General features: G+C 44.2%; 1 protein-coding gene across 1 annotated transcript in view; it reads left to right on the forward strand.

Annotated features, from left to right (window-relative positions):
• The window catches only part of LOC124553365 (ankyrin repeat and SOCS box protein 2-like), a 149,389-nt gene that overhangs the window by 74,733 nt on the left and 59,570 nt on the right, over positions 1 to 15,086 (forward strand). Inside the window, exon 2 of the mRNA XM_047127237.1 lies at positions 14,065 to 14,641. Coding sequence (XP_046983193.1) covers positions 14,065 to 14,641 — 577 coding nt within the window. The remainder of the gene's footprint in view (positions 1 to 14,064; positions 14,642 to 15,086) is intronic.

Here is a 15,086-nt window from a genome sequence, read left to right on the forward strand (position 1 = left end):
AAAGCATACACAGGTTTAGCAAATTTCTGTAAAATAGTTATAATCTTTCTAGAGTTAAGTAAGTTATAACTATGAGCTTTGCAGCAACTGCTCGAAAGTAACGTGCTCCTAAAATAGCGTGTTCTTGTTGTTGTGGTCTTCAGTTCTGAGACTGGTTTGATGCAGCTCTCCATGCTACTCTATCCTGTGCAAGCTTCTTCATCTCGCAGTAACTACTGCAGCCTACATCCTTCTGAATCTGCTTAGTGTATTCATCTCTCGGTCTCCCTCTACGATTTTAACCCTTCACGCTGCCCTCCAATACTAAATTGCTGATCCCATGATGCCTCAGAACATGTCCTTACAACCGATCCCTTCTTCTAGTCAAGTTGTGCCACAGTCTTCTTCTCCCCAATCCTATTCAGTACCTCCTCATTAGTTAATTGATCTACCCATCTAATCTTCAGCATTCTTCTGTAGCACCACATTTCGAAAGCTTCTATTCTTTTCTTGTCCAAACTATTTATCTTCCATGTTTCACTTCCATACATGGCTACACTCCATACAAATACTTTCAGAAACGACTTCCTGGCACTTAGATCTATACACAATGTTAACAAATTTCTCTTCTTCAGAAACGCTTTCCCTGCCATTGCCAGTCTACATTTTATATCCTCTCTACTTCGACCATCATCAGTCATTTTGGTCCCCAAATAGCAAAATCAACACCTCGAATTATTTTATGAGCATAACATGATCTCATAGGAGCAACGACGTATATGACATAATCTGCTACTAAAAAATCACCCATAAAGTAAAATGCACCTAAAGGGCGCGTCATTTATGACGGCGGCCGAGTTTAGGTTCGTTCTGCGCATCTGACGTCACAAAACACAGTCAGCCAATGAACAGAGAACGACGTTGCCAGAGGTCGAATGCAGTGCAGAGCACGGACGAGTGTCTTCAGTTTTAGAAACGTTCAGTCATAAATAAAGTAATTGAACAAAAGCAATGTCTTGATAGCAGACTTTCTTGTGTAGACAGTTTGGAAAAAGCATTCTTTATACCAATTGCTTCATATTCTATTAATTAATTAAACCAAACAAGCAATAAGTCTCCTAATTCAGGCGATAGCGAGGAAAGGTGTTTGTATAATTCTCACTAATCGCTTTTTCGCAATAAAAAACAGTGGTAATTGTTATTTCCTATCGTACTTCGACGAAGCGTGAGTAATTCATAGTCATACCAACAGTGTTTGTCGGTATATTGTGTGATATTTTAAAGTGCTCTGGGAGATACATTGAATGACGAGCTGTGTTAGTGTAATGGTTAAAGTGTATGGCTGCTAAGTGAAAGATTCTGAATTCAAACCTTATTTGGTGCCTAATATTTTCTTTATTTAAAAACAATATCGAAGTGTCTTACTTCATGAATTTTATTCGTTTGAATGTAATTTTTTGAAATTTCTAGTGGCAACTAAAATCGACCATATGGAAAGTATACGCTATGGACTTTTACCTCTGCAAACTCTTCAAAATTTCGTGCAATGGTTTACACATTTAATGCTGCACAATAACTGCGTTGAACATCGAAACAAAATCGCGCACATCGAGGAAGGCGGGGAGCACGTCTCTGTAGCAGCGAAAGGCTTAATGCGGCCGTGGTGGCTTTACTTCATGAACTGCGCGCTCCCCCTAAACGTGAGTTTGCGATCTATACTATACAATGGCTCTGCTTCCCTTGGCGCGTGCGTCGTTTGCAACTGGCAACGCAGCAATCTACCGCGTCTGGGCGGGCACGCGCGAACCGCCAAGATAAAAGAGTTGAACTATAGGGTATTCACAGATATGACTTGTTCCTACATCAGAATCACAAAGTGTGGCTATTGTATCCAATGTATGATACTTCCGTTTTAGATACTAGAAAATGGCCTATAGCTGAAATTGTACAATCGTAAACAAAGAGTATGGTAGCTGAAGGCAAAAATGTTTCGTTCAGTTACAGTAAGCATTCCGACATTTCGCGTTCCTGGGTTCAAAGGTCGACGTTGCAGTCGTCAGGCGGATTACACAAGCCCACTCAGACAGTGCTCTCGTTGGCTGAGCCTGTCGCACGCGACAGTAAACACTCGAGATAGTCAGCAGCTGACTGATTCACCGCTTGGTGTAACCAGTGGTTGCTCAAGGTCAATCCTTCGAAAACCCAGGCGATCAATGTAGGCAAAACCACCCCTTCCTTCCGCCTCCTTGATTTCTATCTCACCGTCTATGGCCGTCCCATCGCCCTCACTCCCACCCTTAAGTACCTTGGCGTCACCCTCGCCCGTCGCCTCTCCTGGACTCCCCATCTCCGTACAATCCAAGCCAAGGCACGTTCCCGACTCCGTCTCCTCAAGCTCCTCTCCGGCCGTACGTGGGGTCTGGACCCCTCCACCATCCTCCACACCTATAAATCCCTCATCCGCCCTATCCTTTGTTATGCCCATCCAGCCTGGATCTCCGCCCCCCCTACCTTTTATAAATCCCTCCAAATCCTTGAACGCCATGCTCTCCGCCTCGCCTATCGCATCCGTCTCCCCTCCCCCATGCGGATCCTGTATGATCTCATCCCCTTCCCCCACCTCCTCCTTTTCCTTGAAAGGATACGGATCCTGTACACCTCCCGTAAACTCGATCCTCCTCACCCGCTCGTCTCCCCAATCCTCTCCCATCCCCGCCCGCTGCCGCCCCTGTATTCCCACGTCCCGCCCGGTCTCCATCTCTCCACCCTCCTTACTCTCTCCCAAGGTGGCTTCCGCCAGCTCCCCCTCCCTGATGATGTCCTCCTCCCCTCCATCTACCCCTCCTATCAACTTTGACCCTGCCCCACCACCCACTTCCGGTGTCCTTTCCTTTAGGCACCCTCCCTCCCTCCCTTCTCTTCCCTTCCCTCCCCTTCTCTTTCCTTTTCCCCCGTCCCCTCCCTCCACCACTCTTCCCCCCGGGCTTCCCCTCCCCCTTCCTCCCTCCCCCCTTTCTCCCCTGCCCGTGGCATCTCTGCTCTCCCCTCTCCCTCTCCCACTCCCCTTCCTCCTCCTCCTCTCTTGGCAGGTCCCCGGACTCGCACACGCATAGTGAACATTCGCGCGCCGGAGATCATCGCCATCAGTGTCTAGTGTGTGCCGTCGTGTTTAGTGTTCAGTGTTCCCCGTCACACTCCCTCGTTCACCAGTGCCATCGTCATCTTCAGTGTTTGTGCGTCGTCTCATCAGTTAGCAGTGTGGATTATCGACGAGTGTGAACGGCTCCGTGTTTGTCTCTATGTGTCTCCTGTTTTATTGCCCACATTCTGTAACTTATGTGTCTTCTCCTGTTTTTTCTGCTTGTATATTCTATGGCTGAAGAGCAGCGTAGTGTGCTGTTGACAGCCTGCCTGTTGTACAGGCTTTAAAATAACAATAAAGTAAAAAAAAATAAAAAATAAAAAGTCAGCAGCTGACACGCCATCTCGGGGCGGTCACGCGCCGGACATGTGCAAGACGCGGTGACGTCACGTGGCCACAGGTGTATAAGGGAGCAGCCACGCTGTGCGCCTACACTGCAATTCCGGAGGCTGTGCGACGGGGCCCACTCCCTCACGAAACTCTTCTGCGACTCCAGGGTGAGAACAGGCACTGCACTACGTACTCTCTCTGTTAAGATGTAATGGGCAGCTGCTGTCACTGCGTAATTCCTCTTCCAACTTTAGACTCGTACAGCAGCTCTGTAATTATGCGCCGTTCATCATAAGAATAAACCTGATGTAAACAAACACAGACGCGATGATTGGTCAGCAGTCGAAGTCCATTGGTCCGCAGTATACTGGCGTCGTTCCGCTCTTGGAAGTAGGTCCAAGTTATAGTTCAAATGGCTCTAACAAGGGAACCTCCCCATCGCACCACCCTCAGATTTAATTATAAGTTGGCACAGTGGATAGGCATTGAAAAACTGAACACAGACCAATCGAGAAAACAGGAAGACGTTGCGTGGAACTATGAAAAAAAATAGCAAAATATACAAACTGAGTAGTCCAGTTGCAAGATAGGCAACATTAAGGAGAACGTGAGCTCAGGAGCGCCGTGGTCCCGTGGTTAGCGTGAGCAGCTGCGGAACGAGAAATCCTTGGTTCTAGTCTTCCCTCGAGTGAAAATTTTACTTTCTTTATTTTCGCAAAGTTATGATCTGTCCGTTCGTTCATTGACGTCTCTGTTCACTGTAATAAGTTTAGTGTCTGTGTTTTGCGACCGCACCGCAAAACCGTACGATTAATAGACGAAAGGACGTGCCTCTCCAATGACAACCGAAAACATTTGACCGCAAGGTCATAGGTCAACCGATTCCTCCACAGGAAAACACGTCTGATATATTCTATACGACACTGGTGACGGCATGTGCGTCACATGACAGGAATATGTTGTCGACCCACCTAACTTGTACACTTGGCGAATGGGTAAAAAGATTCTTCTACCTTGCCCGATTTACGTTTTCTTGTGGATGTGATAATCATTCCCAAAACAGTGATGAAAACATAAGAGTTTGTCACATAAACTGCGACAAATGAATGCAACAGTTTCACAGTCGCATAGTTTTCCCTGTGCTCTGTCAAAACATACGTTTTTAACGTTTTAAATTTTTCCGTATGTAGACCGTCAAATCCTGCATATGTCCAAGCAAATCTGAACATGTCCTGGAATTTTGGAGAGCGAAGTTGATTATGTGTGAGTGCCTGAACTTTGATAATTGACACACGATCACGTAAACAATACTGTTCTGTGTATCTGTGCAGCTTCGCAAAATCATAGAATCTTTTCACCAAGTATTTCACTTGCCGAAAACCAAACACATCTAACGGTTGTACAAGAGGTGTACAACCTGGAGGAATGGTAATCACGTCTACTCCCACACTAAAATTGTACAATGCCTGATCTTTCTGTCCTGTATAGCTGTCAAGGAATAAGGTAAAATCTTTGTCCGCGTAAGGAGCAATCGTACGTTCATTAAAGTCTTTCACTAGTCTTTTCTCCATTTTTCCTGACGCACTGCAATTCGTAATGACATTCGGTGTTTGCGCAAGTACCCTATTCACCTGTTGCTGAACTTACGGTCCAAATACACCAAATTACACAAAAATTGAACTTTTCACTTGAGGGAAGACTTGGACCAAGGACCTCTCGTTCCGCAACTGCTCACGCTAACCACGGGACCACGGCGCTTCTGAGCTCGCATTATCCTTGATGTTGCCTATCTTGCGCATGGACAACTCAGTTTGTCTATTTTGCTTATTTTTTTCATAGTTCCACACAACTTCTTTTTTCTCGATTGGTCTGTGTTCAGTTTTTCAAGGTCTATCCACTGTGCCAGCTTATAACTAAATCTGAGGGTGGTGCGATGGGGAGGTTCCCTTGTAAGCATTATGGGACTTAACATCTGAGGTCATCAGTCCCCTAGACTTAGAACTACTTAAACCTAACTAACCTAAGGACATCACACACATCCATGCCCGAGGCAGGATTCGAACCTGCGACCGTAGCAGCCGCATGATTCCGGAATGAAGCGCCAAGAACCGCTCCATCACAGCGGCCGGCTCCAAGTTATGTATTAGATATCTCATTATTATGTCACTGTGAATGAAACTTTAAGACATTCTGATGTATTAACAGCCATCGATGTTTTTATTAAGCATACTTTAGCTATGTAATTTTTATTTCGTGTACAGTCACAATCTCTGTAAGCGCTACTTGTGCTCTGGTTGTCTCGCTGATCATACGTGCCGTGAAAATGGATGACACTGCTACCCGTTTCGTAGTGAAACACCCGCGCAGAACACCGTTAATGGCTAGAAGCAAGTTGTTGTAAATGTTTTTCACAACATTACAGAAAAAAAACACCTTTGACGGTTTTCAAGAATACGTAGCAAGCATAAGGAGGATTTTTCTTTTATTATTGTGGCGTCAGTGGAACGGTGGTGGATTTATGAAACGATTGGGCTGGTGCGTGACGGTTCGAGACCTGTTGGGTTGTACAATTTCTTTTTTTGTTCGGTTTGAATACCTAAACCATTTAAATATGAATTTTATCAAATGTATGGTTAAGAAGTCATACCTAACCACATTTTTAAGAAAAATACAGGTGTAGTTTCTAATTACATATCACACGCATAACTCTGCTTTTCATTCCAAAAACACATTCTTAATTATCGATATTTTATAAAGGATTGTTAAAGATTTTGAAGTTAAGAAAAATAACACAATCAAATTTTTTGGAGAAAATGAAAAATGAGATACTCTTTGTTACAATATACCCATTATTTTGTGGGATAGATGTGGTCTCACACGAGCCACGGTGGAGAGGGTCGTAGAAACATCGAAAATAATAATTTTTGCTGGGCAGAGCACACTGTTTAAATGCTGCGTTTTTTTTTTTTTATAGTTGTCAGGTTAAGACTGCAATCTGAAACTAATAAAATTGATGTGGAGCCAAGTTTAGGGACGTGTCGCGAGAAGTGACAAGACATCTAAGCTGCCAAACGTACTGGAACTAATACATGAAGCTTCGTGACACATCACCGCCGAACGATGGCGAAATGCAGAACAGCGCGTCATAAAAGAGGAGGAGGAAATATTGACTTTTTGGTGGCTTGGGATTCTGTTGGTGATCGCCTTGTTATCAACGTAGTAGTACTGTAATGTATTCCTCGCAGTCCGATATGGAAGCAGCTCAGAGATTACCAGACGACTGCCTGTAGTACCTTCAGTGGCTTCAGTATTTAACTAGACGGAAAAATACCAGCAGCGCGCTTTTACGCCACACATAGCTCATGCAGAAAAATTGCCTTTGTTGAAGTCAGGAATTTTTATAACTCTTTCCTTTAATTACAATAGCCGGCGGGAGTGGCCGAGCGGTTCTAGGCGCTTCAGTCCGGTACCGCGCTGCTGCTACGGTCGCAGGTTCGAATCCTGCCTCGGGCTTGGATGTGTGTAATGTCCTTAGGTGCCGGCCGCGGTGGTCTAGCGGTTCTAGGCGCTCAGTCCGGAACCGCGGGACTGCTACGGTCGCAGGTTCGAATCCTGCCTCGGGCATGGATGTGTGTGATGTCCTTAGGTTAGTTAGGTTTAAGTAGTTCTAAGTTCTAGGGGACTGATGACCACAGATGTTAAGTCCCATAGTGCTCAGAGCCATTTTTTTTTTGTCCTTAGGTTAGTTAGGTTTAAGTAGTTCTAAGTTCTAGGGGACTGATGACCTCAGATGTTAAGTCCCATAGTGCTGAGAGCCATTTGAACTTTTTTAATTACAATACTACGTTAGCTAAGATCGAGAGCATGTTATTTTTTCCGTATGGTCACCTGAGAAGCGCATCACCTGAGTCTTACTACGTTTTTTTTCCATCTATTTAAAAATTAAATGACATTCAAAGCTGTATTATTCTCCTCTCATCGCTTTTTACGCCTTTACTCCAACTGTTCACATCACAGCAGGTTAGTTGGATCACTTGCCCGGTCAGCGCTGTTCAATTTAAATGCGCCGGCAAAGCTGTTGCACGGTACTATTGCTGAGTCGATGTACGGGTAACGCACAGCATAAAACGTATTTTCAGTACCGTACTTGACGGTACTCGCTGCAGCTTGGCTTTCGCTCCATGTGAAACGAAATCCAATTGTGTCCACCAAACGTGGAAGAATACGTAGTCTAATGTTTACACGAGGTTTATTCCTATGATGAACGGCGTACAGCAAAGCCACACAGTGCAGGGATGTAATGCAGGCAGTAGTTTCCATCACGCTGCTGCGTGCGACAGGTTCATAGTCGCTGAGTCCAAGTTTTGCAGTAGTCGGGCCTTTGCGCCTAATACTCGTAGTATTATGTGCCGAATCTACGTCTACATCTGCAGCTATACTCCGCAAGCCATTTACGGTGTATGGCAGACGGCACTCTGTATACCACACTTCCCACCATTCCTGCCGCAAATGGATGACGGGGAAGAACGATTGCCGGGAAGTATCCCTGTGGGCTAGAATCTAGTTTTACCTTTATGATCTTCCTGTGAGGTAAAACCAGGAGGAAGCAACATACAGTATCTTGGAACTTTAGCACTAAACCAGACCGTGACGTGCAATGCCTCTCCTGCAGCCTGATGGCTGAACATCTCCGTGGCACTTTCAAATTTGCTATATGAATCTGTAACGAACCATGCTGTTGTTCTTCGAGTCTTTTCTATTTCCTCTATCAATCCTATCTGTTACAGTTCCCACATACACTATACGAGGTGTGGCTAGAAAAAAACCGGACTAGTACTGGTGAAACAATAAAACGAATGCAACAAGGCTGAAAGTCACGTGACTCTCGCTCCGCCTACTGCTCGAGTTTCATCTGCCTCCTGCACTGAGTCTGCCCGTGGCGTCTGTTTTAAGTAGTTGACGTTTTGTCTGTGCGTCGGAAAATGTTGAGTGTACAGAAAGAACAGCGTGTTAACATCAAATTTTGTTTCAAACTAGGAAAATCTGCAAGTGAACCGTTTGTAATGTTACAACAAGTGTACGGCGATGATTGTTTACCGCGAACACAAGTGTTTGAGTGGTTTAAACGATTTAAAGATGGCCGCGAAGACACCAGTGATGACACTCGCACTGGCAGACCATTGTCAGCAAAAACTGATGCAAACATTGAAAAAATCGGTAAACTTGTTCGACAAGATCGCCGTTTAACAATCAGAGCAGTGTCTGAGTTAACAGGAGTTGACGAGGAAAGTGTTAGGCAGATTCTTCATGAAAGTTTCAACATGAACAAAGTGTGTTCAAAAATGGTTCCAAAGTGTCTCACAATTGAACAGAAGGAACGCCGAAGAATGATTTGTTCTGACATCCTCGAAAACATTGAAAGTGATCCCACCTTCTTACAAAATGTTATTACTTGCGATGAATCATGGTTTTTTACTTACGATCCCGAAACTAAACGCCAATCGATGCATTGGAAAACTCCTGGTTCTCCACGACAAAAAAAAGCGCGAATGTCAAAATCGAAATTCAAGGCAGTTATGATTGTTTTTTTTTGACATCAAAGAGATTGTGCACATTGATTGGGTACCAGAGGGACAAACAGTGAATCAGCATTACTACATTAGCGTCCTGGCTACCCTACGTGAGCGAGTACGGAGAAAACGGAACGATTTGTGGAGAAAAAAGTCATGGATCCTTCACCAAGACAATGCCCCAGCTCACAGTGCGTTGTCAGTGAAGACGTTTTTGGCAAAACACAACATTCCCATCTTAGATCATCCACCCTACTCACCTGATTTGGCCCCCTGTGACTTTTTTCTTTTCCCTAAAGTCAAGTCAGCTTTGAAAGGAACTAGATTTGAGACTGTTGAAGCAGTAAAAGAAAAAGCGACGGAAGTAATGTATGGACTTACCGAAAATGATCTGCAGCATTGCTATGAACAGTGGAAAATTCGTATGGAGCGGTGTAGAGACCGAGGAGGAGAGGACATTGAAGGAGATAACATGAAATTGTAAATAATTGTAAATAAATGTTTTTTCCAGCATCAGTCCGGTTTTTTCTAGCCGCACCTCGTATGATCATAAATATCTGGACACCTCCAAAAACGTACGTTTTTCATATTAGGTGCATTATGCTGCCACCTACTGTTAGGTATTCCGTATCAGCGACTTCAGAAGTCATTAGACATCGTGACAGAGCAGAATGGGGCGCTCCGAGGAACTCACAGACTTCGAACGTGGTCAGGTGATTGGGTGTCACTTGTGTCATAAATCTGAACGGAAGATTTCCTCACTCCTAAACACCCCTAGGTCAGCTGCTTCCGGTGTGATAGTGAAGTGGAAAAGTGAAGGAACACGTACAGCACAAAAGCATGCATCCAACCTCGTCTCTTGACTGATACAGACCGCTGACGGATGAAGAGGGTCGTAATGTGTAATAGGCAGACATCTATCCAGACCATCACACAGGAATTCCAAACTGCATCAGGATCCACTGCAAGTACTATCACAGTGAGGCGGGAGGTGACAAAACTTGGATTTCACGGTCGAGCGGCTGCTCATAAGCCACACATCACACCGGTAAATGCCAAACGACGCCTCGCTTGGTAGAGCGTAGACATTGGACGACTGAACAGTGGAAAAACGCTGTTTGGAGTGACAAATCACGGTACACAATGTGGCGATCCGATGACAGGGTGTGGGTATGGCGAATGCCCGATGAACATCATCTGCAACGAGTGTAGTGTCGACAGTAAAATTTAGAGGCTGTGGTGTTATGCTGTGGTCGTTTTTTTCATACAGGGGGCTTGCACCCCCTGTTACTTTGCGTGGCTCTATCACAGCACAGGCCTACATTGATGTTTTAAGCACCTTCTGGTTTTCCACTATTGAACAGTAATTCGGGGATGGCGATAGCATCTTTCAACACGATCCAGCACCTGTTCATAATGCACGGCCTGTGGCGCAGTGGTTACACGACAATAACATCCCTGTAATGGACTGGCCTGCACAGAGTCCTCACTTGAACCCTACAGAACACTTTGTGATGTTTTGGAATGCCCACTTCTTGCCAGGCCTCATTGACCAATATCCATACCTCTCCTCAGTGAAGCACTCCATGAAGAATGGACTGCCACCCCCAAGAAACTTTCCAGCACCTGATTGAACGTATGCCTGCGAGAGTGGAAGCTGTCGCAAGGCTAAGGGTGGGCCAACACCACACTGAATTCCAACATAATCGATGGAGGGCGCCACGAACTTGTAAGTCATTTTCAGCCAGGTGTCTGGATACTTTTCATCAGATAGTGTATCATGAGTCACGTTGTATAATATGTTGTATGGGCATTGTTCAATCTGGATTTGATTGCAGGACGGCTCACACAACGAAACTGTCACAAGTGTAACAACTGAAGGATAAAAAATCGCAAAATGTCAGTTTATTTCCAAACAAACCTACCAGTGTTTCAGATTTCTTATTATAACTGTAATCCTTGATGGAAGGATAGAGCATAGAAATAGAAAAAGAAAATAGAAAGCACTACAACTTCCATCTTCCTGGTACTGGATCTTTGGTTCCAGTAACGAAATATATGTGACTGACTTCAGAGCTATAAACGAATATAACAAGTGCTATTCACAGAGCTGACGTACGCCATTTAGTGTGGAATGTTTTACGTAATAGAATCGTCTGGTGATCTGCACAGTACTCGATTACACATTAGTCTTTGCTGCAGGTAGACAGCCTTTGTTATTACCAATTCAATCATCTGTACTTGAGACTACAAATCATTCTGTTTGTTAGCAATTTTGAACGTGATGTAAATTAGTCTCATTGTGGGTGACAGGGAGGATGAGCTTAGAAAATGTCATCAATGTTTATTTAATACTAATACAGGCATATACAAGTTTTGTTGACATCTTTCAATGCTCTGCATAACAGGATCAGCCAGTTGCTGTGAAGTCTTAGGTAGAAGTGAAGTGGCTCAGACCATATTATTTTTAATAGAAATTTTCCGGTATTGGTGAGGGAAACCTGATTATGCGTTTTCTGGATTGGTGAGATTACTGTTCTTCAGGCAATTGGGGGTAAGAGAGGGGGTGGGAGGGAGAAGCTATTTAACAAAGCGGTCGCACAAGTGTTACTGGTCTGCCTCTACGATTTTTACCCTCCACGCTGCCCTTAAATGCTAAATTTGTGATCCCTTGATGCCTCAATACATGTCCTACAAACCGGTCCCTCCTTCTTGTCAAGTTGTGCCACAAACTCCTCTTCTCCCCAATTCTATTCAATACCTCCTCATTAGTTATGTGGTCTACCCATCTAATCTTCAGCATTCTTCTGTAGCACCACATTTCGAAAGCTTCTATTCTCTTCTTGTCCAAACTATTTATCGTCCATGTTTCACTTCCATATATAGCTACACTCCATACATATACTGTCAGAAACGACTTCCTGACACGTAAATCAATACTCGATGTTAACAAATTTCTCTTCTTCAGAAACGCTTTCCTTGCCATTGCCAGTCTACATTTTATATCCTCTCTACTTCGACCATCATCAGTTATTTTGCTCCCCAAATAGCAAAACTCCTTTACTACTTTAAGTGTCTCATTTCCTAATCTAATTCCCGCAGGATCACCTGACTTAATTCGATTACATTCCATTATCCTCGTTTTGCTTTTGTTGATGTTCATCTTATACCCTCCTTTCAAGACACTGTCCATTCCATTCAACTGCTCTTCCAAGTCCTTTGCTGTCTCTGACAGAATCACAATGTCATCGGCGAACCTCAAAGTTTTTATTTCTTCTCCATGGATTTTAATACCTACTCCGAACTGTTCTTTCTTTTCCTATACTGCTTGCTCAATATACAGATTGAATAGTATCGGGGAGAGGCTACAACCCTGTCTTACTCCCTTCCCAACCACTGCCTCCCTTTCATGCCCTTCGACTCTTATAACTGCCATCTGGTTTCTGTACAAATTGTAAATAGCCTTTTGCTCCCTGTATTCTACCCCTGCCACCTTCAGAATTTGAAAGAGAGTATTCCAATCAACATTGTCAAAAGCTTTTCTCTAAGTCTACAAATAGAAACGTAGGTTTGCCTTTCCTTAATCTTTCTTCTAAGATAAGTCGTAGACTCAGTATTGCCTCACGTGTTCCAACATTTCTACGGAATCCAAACTCATCTTCCCCGAGGTCGGCTTCTACCAGTTTTTCCATTCGTCTGTAAAGAATTCGCGTTAGTATTTTGCAGCCGTGACTTATTAAACTGATAGTTCGGTAATTTTCACATCTGTCAACACCTGCTTTCTATGGGATTGGAATTATTACACTCTTCTTGAAGTCTGAGGGAATTTCACCTGTCTCATACTTCTTGCTCACCAGATGGTAGAGTTTTGTTAGGCCTGGCTCTCCCAAGGCTATCAGTAGTTCTAATGGAATGTTGTCTACTCCCGGGGCCTTGTTTCGACTCAGGTCTTTCAGTGCTCTGTCAAACTCTTCACGCAGTATCATACCTCCGATTTCATCTTCATCTACCTCCTCTTCCATTTCCATAATATTGTCCTCAAGAACGTCGCCCTTGTATAGACCCTCTATATACTCCTTCCACCTTTCTGCTTTCCCTTCTTTGCTTAGAACTGGGTTTCCATCCGAGCTCTTGATATTCATGCAAGTGGTTCTCTTTTCTCCAAAGGTCTCTTTAATTTTCCTGTAGGCAGTATCTATCTTACCCCTCATGAGATAAGCCTCTACGTCCTTACATTTGTCCTCTAGCCATCCCTTCTTAGCCATTTTGCACTTCCTGTCGATCTCATTTTTACCTGCTTCACTTGCTGCATTTTTGTGTTTTCTCCTTTCATCAATTAAATTCAGTACCTCTTCTGTTATCCAAGGATTTCTAATAGCCCTCGTCTTTTTACCTACCTGATCCTCTGCTGCCTTCACTATTTCATTCCTCAAGGCTACCCATTCTTCTTCTACTGTACTTCTTTCCCCCATCCCTGTCAATTGTTCCCTTATGCTCTCCCTGAAACTCTGTACAACCTCTGGTTTAGTCAGTTTATGTAGGTCCCATCTCCTTAAATTCCCACTTTTTTGCGCTTTCTTCAGTTTAAATCTACAGTTCATAACCAATGGATTGTGGTCAGAGTCCACATCTGCCCTTGGAAACGTCTTACAATTTAAAATCTGGTTCCTAAATCTCTGTCTTACCATTATATAATCTGTCTGAAACCCTTTAGTATCCCCAGGGTTCTTCCATGTATACAACCTTCTTTCATGATTCTTGAACCAACTGTTAGCTATGATTAAGTTATGCAAATGATAATGGTCTCTAGAAAAAAAATGGCACAAATGAGATCTTCACCTATTCTGAGGACGTATTGTGCGGAATGGAGGCGCCACAGCAGTACAGGGAACCTCGAAAATTGTGTTGTTCTAGTTTTGCAGCTACTCACTTGTGATGGTCAACATTTATCAAATGATTCTTCATACAGATCTGCATGTGCATCATACAAGTGTTGAGAGCGCAGTGTAAGGGCAAAGGGCTGTAAGTGACGCTGTGTTTCAGGATCATCCACAATGACAGAAATTAATGAGGTTCAAGAGACTGCAGCCGTGGACCTGGGTGACCTCTTAGATGCTGGTGACAGAGCCGTGGTGATACTAGCGGCAGGCACCACGCGGCTGGTGGCGCACGGGGCTGTGCTGGCAGCCAGGAGTCCTGTTTTCGCCGCCATGTTCCAGCACGACACACTGGAGGCCAGCAGTGGACAGGTTGCCATCCCCGACGTGGAGGGGCCTGTGATGAGGCAGCTGCTGGCCTACTGCTACACACTGAGGGCCCCACAGCTGTCTGGCACGGCCCCCCAGCTGCTGGAAGCTTCTGATAAGTACGGATTGTCGGCCCTGAGGGATCTGTGTGAGGAGCAGATGGTCGCACAGCTAGCAATCGAGAATGCAGCAACCACAGGAGTCCTTGCAGTGAGACATTCCTGCCCGAGACTCACTGCTGCCTCTGTCGCATTCATAAAGGCCCACAACTTCCAGATCATGGCCACACGGGGTTGGGCTGATGCAGCGCGCACTCATTCCGAAGACGTGATAGAATTAACTAAGCTGCTCGCTGATCCACCACCAGGAACAAGGTAAGCACAAGACAAGCGCCGTCTTTTTTTCCCAGTTCTGTGCAAGTTTGTATGTGTGTTTGTGTTTGTGTTTTTTACAATGTTTGCCACTGAGTTTCTTTAAATCTGTGGTGTAAAATACCTCATCATTGATGGTCACTTCCTGTGATAGGTTGCGATTCTTTAATTTCCTTTTCATAACATGATCATCATATCTCTAAACTGAATTGTGCCTATTAACAGGTACATTAGCTACAGAAATCATAGCTGAGGTGAGTTTTTGTAGCTCCAAAATTTGTTTTGACACTTAGGCAATCTAAGCTTATTTTCAGTGATCATGTCCATTGTAGTACATGTGGGCAACATGTTATTCAGTTTTCAGGCCTGCATCTTGAAACTGATACTGGGGCAGCAGCTGATAAATGTAAATCAAGCAATGATTAATACCATCAGTTACATGTCTATT

The sequence above is a fragment of the Schistocerca americana genome, chromosome 11 (assembly GCF_021461395.2).
Source record: "Schistocerca americana isolate TAMUIC-IGC-003095 chromosome 11, iqSchAmer2.1, whole genome shotgun sequence".
Taxonomy (NCBI): domain Eukaryota; kingdom Metazoa; phylum Arthropoda; class Insecta; order Orthoptera; family Acrididae; genus Schistocerca; species Schistocerca americana.